The following is a 7,583-nucleotide window of genomic DNA, read 5'->3' as shown; positions in this document are numbered from 1 at the left end:
GACAGAGGCTTTGAGAGGGTAAAATCACTAAGAGCAACATCAATCTTAAATACAGATGTAATGTGAAAAGTGTTTCTTTCACTTACAGCCTGCAGACATTGCAACTTGGTGTAACTCTTTATTTGATCCTTGCATCTATGATCAACATGAGGATTTGACTAAAATAAGTAAATATAGTGTATTAATTATCATCTATGTTTCTATGACTTATACGTACTTACCTTACGGTACATATGACACCTTATATATACACAAGATTAATTTCAATCAATTTGTTTTTGCAAGTTTACAAAGATCAAAAACGAGGAGCTCAATGCAGAATATCAATCTACACATCAACATCAAATGTTTTTGTTTACTAGACAGTATGTTTGCATGTGCATATCAGTCATGGAAAAGTTTTTTTGTGAATTTTGTTTCCATCTGAACTGAGGCTATAAAGATAGAAGGTGTCAGATGCTGTGTGGATTCTGAAGTCCTCCGAGACAAACATGTGATCTTTGGTTTTATAAATAAACTTGACTGGACGTGCTGAATGAGAAAGCAACTTAAGTCTCAGTGTTCTTTTTTGGCACTTATGAAAGGTGTGTGTGTGTTTGTGTGCCTGTGTGTGGTGAGTGTCAGAATGAGACAGAATGAGGTTATTTGGATGCATGCGATTCTCTTTGTCTCTGTGGTGCTTCAGCCTTCATGTTGAAGCTCTCCCAGCAGGCAGGGTCTTCCTCCGTCAGAGGTGAGGCCGAGGCGATGAGGTCACTGAATGAAAGCAGCGTAAATGAGGTGGGAGGAGGAAGAGATGAACGAAGAGGCTGAAATGAAGTGAGAAGAGAAGCTATAATTACTGAGATAAAGTGAAGTGTCCAATGCTGCAATTAACAAGTTCATTTGATTTTTAAGTTTTTAAAAGGATTGACAGAGATTGGCAAAAGTTGTGGATCTTCATTTTAGGACAAGATTAAACCAACAAATGTTTGGCATAGAAGTTGTTGTTAATAACTGTCTATCCATCCCCTAATCATCTCACCCTCAAATTGGTTCTTGTGTCAGATTGAGATTATAGATTATAACTCATGCCAACCAATACTTGTAAATTAGAATTTGCTAGAGGCCTTCATTCTTTTTGCACATAAGGGAGGCTTAAATTCATGTATGCGGTCTGTACGGAAGTCTGGCGTTCAAGGGTAACACAACACCACCTGTAAATCTTTTCTGATCTCCAGTGCTTTACATGTGCATTCCAGAATGTGCCAGGGAAAGTAGTGAAACTCTAACTTTCAGCCAGGTGTTAAATTACTATTCACTCAACACAGTTAATATTATGTATCCTTACTGCGGGGCCTGCTCTGTCTGCTGGACCGAGTGCTACAGCAACATGATGGTCAGCATCCAGCAAGCTCTCCTGCAAACACAAATACAAACACACACAATATAATATATGACATAATGCAAATGTGCAACTTTAACAGACGCTTATACAGACATTCACCCTGCATGCATCCACATCTATTAAATATATGCATGTAAAAATCTGTTTCCAGGTTTTTTTAAGGAGAATGTGCAAAGGTTCAGTCAGATAACTGCTGCATTTACTAGTCAAATGTCACTTCCGCAAGCAATAACGGTGCCTATGATACCAGGAAACATCAAGCATACATGTATTCATCGGAAAATGTTAATGCCCAGCCTGAAGATATAAAACCATTCTACAGCATGTATGATTAATATGTGTGGCAAAGTCAGATTCATATCCAGTTTTCTAGCCATGCTTACGTGGATCTATACTTACTTTAACATAAAACATTTTAACATTGTCATTGAATCCTAAAGTCACATTTTAAAAGAACATAGATTTTTCAGTCCCACTGAAACTTTTTCAGTCCACACAACCACTACAGTGTATATCCACAAATATCCTTTTAAGGGTTTTTTGGTTTGGAATTTTGTCCACTTTATAACTTCTTCTCCAACTACCTTTGTAGCTGACTAAATACATTGGCAAACAATATTCAATTTCCGGACCCTGCTCTTTCTGCTTTGGTAACGTGAAGTTCCGTTGTATGTCTGTGTCTTTTGGTATTTACCAGAGCTTTGAATACTTAGGTCTAGTTAATAGGTCTATATCACCTGTTGCACTACTGTCAATCATCCTCCTAAACGGAGACAGCGATTTCTGGAAGAACTGGCAGAACTTTTATCTAAAATAACTATTTTATAATCTCATGTGATTTCAATATTCATGTAGAGGAAAGCAACAACTCAGATACAAAACAAGTCATTAGTTTACTGTAACCTTTTGATTTTAAACATGTCACTGGGTCCATGCATACAAAGGGTCGCACATCATTCTCCGATGATCTCAGCTCTGTTAACAAGCTAGTAAACTGTAATAATGATAGTAATTGCTGGATGTGCAAAATATTTCAGCTAAATACAGACAAGACTGAGATGCACTGTCTCTGCAATACAATTAGCAAATCAGAAGCGTTGGCATCGTTAAGAAAATCACATCACCAATATGGCGTTTTAGGACTTAAAAATATATATATCAAAAAATTTGAGCATTCATATCTCAATCAGACTCTGAGAAACTGGTGCATGCATTCATCTCAAGCAGATTAGAATACGTGTATATTATGTTATTATACCATTCCCATATACCTTACTTTGGGTTTACATGTAATGAAAGGTGCTATATAAATAAAACTGCCGTTGTCATTGTTTGGACATTAAAAGCCAAAGGCTGAGTGTGTAAATGTGAGAGTAACGGGTAGTGGTGTCTATGTGTAGTAGAGGGTTAGTTATAAAATGGCAGAAAATAGTAGGATAATAATATCAGCAGGAACTGTATTTAAATGTGAATATTTTGTCATTTTGTCAGTTTGCTGTTTTGTTACAGTTTGTTTTGAAAGTGTGTTATTCTGTTCCTCAATTCCTGTCTAAAGGCTGCAGGGGTCACATCACAAGAGTTCAGCAGGAAGTAATAAATACCATATCTAGCCAATCAGCACAAAGTGAGCGAGCTGACACAAGGTCAACTCGTCACATCTCTTTGTTAATGCTTCAAGCTCTTAGTTTGTCTATGTGTATATAATTGACTCAGTACAAGGTTATTTGACCTCTTTGGGTCACTGCAATCATTTCCTGGTCACAAATAAGCATGTGTATCACTGCACTTATGGACATATGGAGAGAGGACAAAAAAGAAGCTGTGCCAAACTGCACCACCAAACATAAACTTCCAAGCGTTCCAGCCAATAACCACTCTGCACTGGTGGCAGAGGAATGTGGGTACTCCATAATTATTAATCACGATAACAATTATCACCAACATTACACTTCCACAATCATGAGTTAGGCCTCACAATCAAGTATAAGGCCAATTCATAACCATGACAGGGTTTTTTGGATAAAAAATTGAAATAATATATTATTTGATACATTGACCCGGAGAGGAGTTGGTCTATGTTCTGCTTGTGGACCCAATACCGATTCCGATAACCCGTACCAAGTACTGATCCGAAACCAGTGTGTCGTATATTTCATAATGTTTTAACAACTGTATACTAATATCCCTGCTATAGCCACCTGCTCCACTTACATTGGCTGAAGAAAAATGCTGATGTTGGGAGATTAACAATGGGTCCGCTCATGTTATATACAGTATCTGCGGACAAAGTTGAGTACCGTACTGGACACAAGGGCAGGAAAGAAAATCTTCACGACTGTGCATGCGCGAAGGGATAAACCCAATAGCGTCAGCTCTTAAACTATTTTGAGATATCTATCTATCTATATACAGTATATAGATATATCAATCAAAATAGTTTACATTAATATTTTGACAACAATTAATTCAATATTTTACTGGCAACTTTACTCTTTTTTTATCTATGTATTATAAAATGTAACTGTTATGATGCTTGTTTATTTACCAGATGAGGGTTATTTGAACCGAAAGCCATATTAAATAAATACAAAATGAACCAGCTGTGAATGAGACAGTATGTTGGAGTTTTTCAACGTTTATAATGCATCTCTTCATCCTCTGTCCCCTAACACATTCATCCTGTATGTTGCTGTTACTTTAGAGGACACATGCATCATCTGTGATCGATATAAGGGAGCTGTTATTCCCCAATATAAAAACACAGACACTAAAACAGCATTAAGCCTCCACATCCTCGAGAGGGATAGCGGCAACATCAGGCTTTTCAAACCAGTGGTAACCTTTTAGCATTCACTTGTTAATCCCTCTCCCACTGGACATGGGTGAAAGAGTAAGAGGAGAGGTAGGAAGCGAATAGAGAAAAAGAAAATATGGGGGGAGAGGAGGAACAGTTAAATGAAGATGTAATGAAGAGGGAGAGAGGAAAGAGAAGAGAAAACTTCAAAATGGAGAAGTGGAGAGGAAGGGAATGAAGGTGAGGAAAGAAGAGGAGCAGAAAAGATGATCAAACTCTTGTCATGGTGTCAGGAAGGCGGAAGGGCCACTTGAGGGCCCCCTTATCACAGTCTCTTGTGGGCATTTCTCTGCAAGACCACTCGTGATGCACTTTGCAGATGCATTCAAGGAGGGGCAGCCACAGAGGAGCATGGAGGACCCCACATCAGCGCTGCTATGCTACTTTTAAGCTAATTGATTTCCTAAAGGCTGCGTCACACTGGTTCTACATGCAACACAAATCCCACCAATAAGATCAAACTAAGTATTATTCATTTAAAAAAAAAAAACAACTGACAACCTGACATTATGTAGATTAAGATTCGGCATAAAAGAAGTGCTGTTAAAAACACTTAACTGATAATTTGAAATAATTTTCATCTACACATCTAGATGGTACTATAAAACAAAAATGCATATTGGCACTAACAAAACTATTTTTCCCCCTCTTAACCCTCTGAGGTCTAAGGGCAGCGGAGTATGTTTAGGGTATGTATATAAATTAATGTGTAAGTTTTGTTTTTTGTTATTTGTATGTGTAAGCACAGTGGGGGTAACAATGCTCCAAAGAAAAATTCCTCATATGTGTCATACCTGGCAAATAAAGCTGATTCTGATTTTCACATATCATCTTAAATTTACCTTTTTAAGGTATTTGCATATAATTGATTTCCATGTGTTTCATATCAAAATTTCAGAACAAATCCAGCTTTCTGTTTAGTCAAGCCCACAACGCCTTGTGTAAAGAGATATTTTGGCACTAAAGCTGAACTGTTGGCTTTTTGAAAGTTCTCAAATCTCTTTTGAAAACAAACTTTTACTTATGATGTGTTACGATTTGTTTCTCTGCTTGAAGTAAATGTAACAAAGTATTAGGTTATATATGATTAAAATAGTTCATCAAATGTCCGAAATGAAATTTGGGACATTTGAAGTTTTGTCAAACATCGTTTGGACGTGCCAAAGCGTCTTATGTCCTCAGGGGGTTAAAGACTAGTTCAACATTTTGGAAATGACTTTGCTTTCTTGCCAAGAGAACTGTTAAAACAATAAATTGAGTTTACGTGTGGGACTAGCTAAAATTACACAAATGAGATATAACGTGTTAATTAGTGAGCTAAAGGTGCTGGTAGACAGGTTTCCTCATCTTTGGACACCTGTTTCCAGTCTTTATGCAAAGCTAAGCTAACCGTCTCCTTGTTGTTAACAGACGGATATGAGAGAGCATATTTATTCTCATTTATGTCTTGTTAAGAAAGTGAATAAGCACATTTCCCAAAAATGTTTAGCTATATATGACATTAGTAGATGTCACAGGGTTTAAGATGATAGGAGAAAGTCAATCTTGCAAATGATTAATAGAAAACACTGCAGGCTGCAACCAACACACCACAACCTTCTGGGAGCACGGGAGTTGTACGTAAACTATCAGGTCATCATGTCAGTGATCTCTTTTTGAAAGTTTTTTTGTCCTTACTCTTCACACCCATCTTCAAACAGACTCACTTCAAATATCCAGTCCTCTTCTTCCTCCTCATCTAGATGCATCTTGGTGTGGCGCACTACATATTTCTGTGTGAGCGGTTCGGAGGACAGGTGAAACTCCACCCTCTGAAGGTTGAAGCCCAGACCTGTGCCGATGGCTTTGATGAAGCTCTCCTTTAAGGCCTTGGCAAAAAGGGAAGAATGCTAGATCAGTTAAACCCAGAAATTGATCACCAGCACATATGAAAGCAAAATAAAAATGTATGCCTGACAAAGCTGAGAAGGAAAGTCTATGTGTGCTTCTTGTGTGTGCATGTGGTGTATTTTGGCCCAGTAGCACTTTAACTTAAAACCACAGCAAATGGGAATCTATGCACACATGTATAACAGTGTGTATACAGAAGAGCCACTTTGCGTCTGTGTGTGAATATGTGTGTCCAGCCAAAACCAACCCTGCTCAGCAGCCAATGAGCCACAATAAGAGTATTACAAGGCTAATCGCTATGGCAACCGTCGAACTCTGCCATTAGTCAACAGCGTGGGGATGATATCAGAGCTTGACGTCTCTTGGCCACCCTCTCAATCTCACAAAATCTTTACTTAGCACCACCATTGCTTTTGCTGTCCATCTGTGTGTGTGTGTGTGTGTTAGTGTCTACAAAAAGAAAATACACAAGAAAAAGAAATAAAAAAAACAAAAAACTGAACAAGGGGAAAGAGAGAAAGGGCTATTGAGTATCTGTGAGGATGAAAGGCAGAGACAGAGAAAGACAAAATATGAGAAAAATGAGAGTTGAGGAAAAAAAATGAACAAATGTGTTTGTCTCAAAGGACATTGTCAATGTTTTTTTTCTCCCTATCTTTCCTTCTCACACCAAAAGGCCGCCCGTTGGGCCCAACAGTAATGCAATGTGACGACAGGGTCGTATGGTTGCCATGGTTACCCAGTGGCGGTAGAACGCGGCAAGCTGCTGGTTCTCCAAGCCGGCTGATTGGATAACACTCCACTCGTACGCTGTAAACTGACGAGTCATGATGCGGAAAAACTCCGGCACAGAGATGCTACCTAGATGGAATAAAGTAGGGAGGGAGGGTGGAGAGGTGTGAGGTCCAAAAGAGATGGAAAAGAAGAGACAAAGAGGGACAGAGACAAAGACAGAAGACAGAAAAAAAAGGGAAGGAGGGAGATGAGCAGAATGATGTGAGAGGAAGATGGAGGGAGGCGTCAGATTTATGACAGAGACAAAAACAACCTTTTTATCCTATAGATCATCCAAACATCCTCCGCTGTTGAGATTAGTGTGGGGACTGAGATTAGCATGCGCACGCACGCACACACACCAACACACACCAACACACACCAACACACACCAACACACACCAACAGTGCCCTCTTGTGGTCATATTGGAGAAGACATAAGCAATTCAATATCTGTCATGGATGGATTATCATTAGTGTGAGATGGTTGAAATGGACAGCTAACACAGCATTTTGTAGCTTGCTCTTTGAACTTTTGCCAGTATTCAGACGGTAGCATCATAATTAATTTAAGCATGTTTGCATATTGGAAAGTCTTACAAGAGACATTAAGAATTGTCATAAAAATTATTATTTCTACATTGTTATTTGTGTATCTGTAACAACCAGCGTGTGTGT

At 38.5% G+C, this 7,583-nt stretch overlaps 1 protein-coding gene across 1 annotated transcript in view; it reads right to left on the bottom strand.

The window, feature by feature from the left end:
* Positions 1-237: 237 nt before the first annotated feature.
* Positions 238-7,583, bottom strand: part of aasdhppt (aminoadipate-semialdehyde dehydrogenase-phosphopantetheinyl transferase) — an 8,920-nt gene continuing 1,574 nt past the window's right edge. The window contains exons 4-7 of the mRNA XM_032510089.1: positions 6,871-6,992; positions 5,948-6,109; positions 1,331-1,399; positions 238-809 (exon numbers count right to left, since the gene is read on the bottom strand). Of these exons, the coding sequence (XP_032365980.1) occupies positions 642-809; positions 1,331-1,399; positions 5,948-6,109; positions 6,871-6,992 (521 nt within the window). The 3' untranslated portion in view covers positions 238-641. The remainder of the gene's footprint in view (positions 810-1,330; positions 1,400-5,947; positions 6,110-6,870; positions 6,993-7,583) is intronic.

Source organism: Etheostoma spectabile, chromosome 3 (genome assembly GCF_008692095.1).
Source record: "Etheostoma spectabile isolate EspeVRDwgs_2016 chromosome 3, UIUC_Espe_1.0, whole genome shotgun sequence".
Taxonomy (NCBI): Eukaryota; Metazoa; Chordata; class Actinopteri; order Perciformes; family Percidae; genus Etheostoma; species Etheostoma spectabile.
The sequence above is the reverse complement of the archived record's forward strand: the minus strand, read 5'-3'. Positions and strand labels throughout refer to the sequence as shown.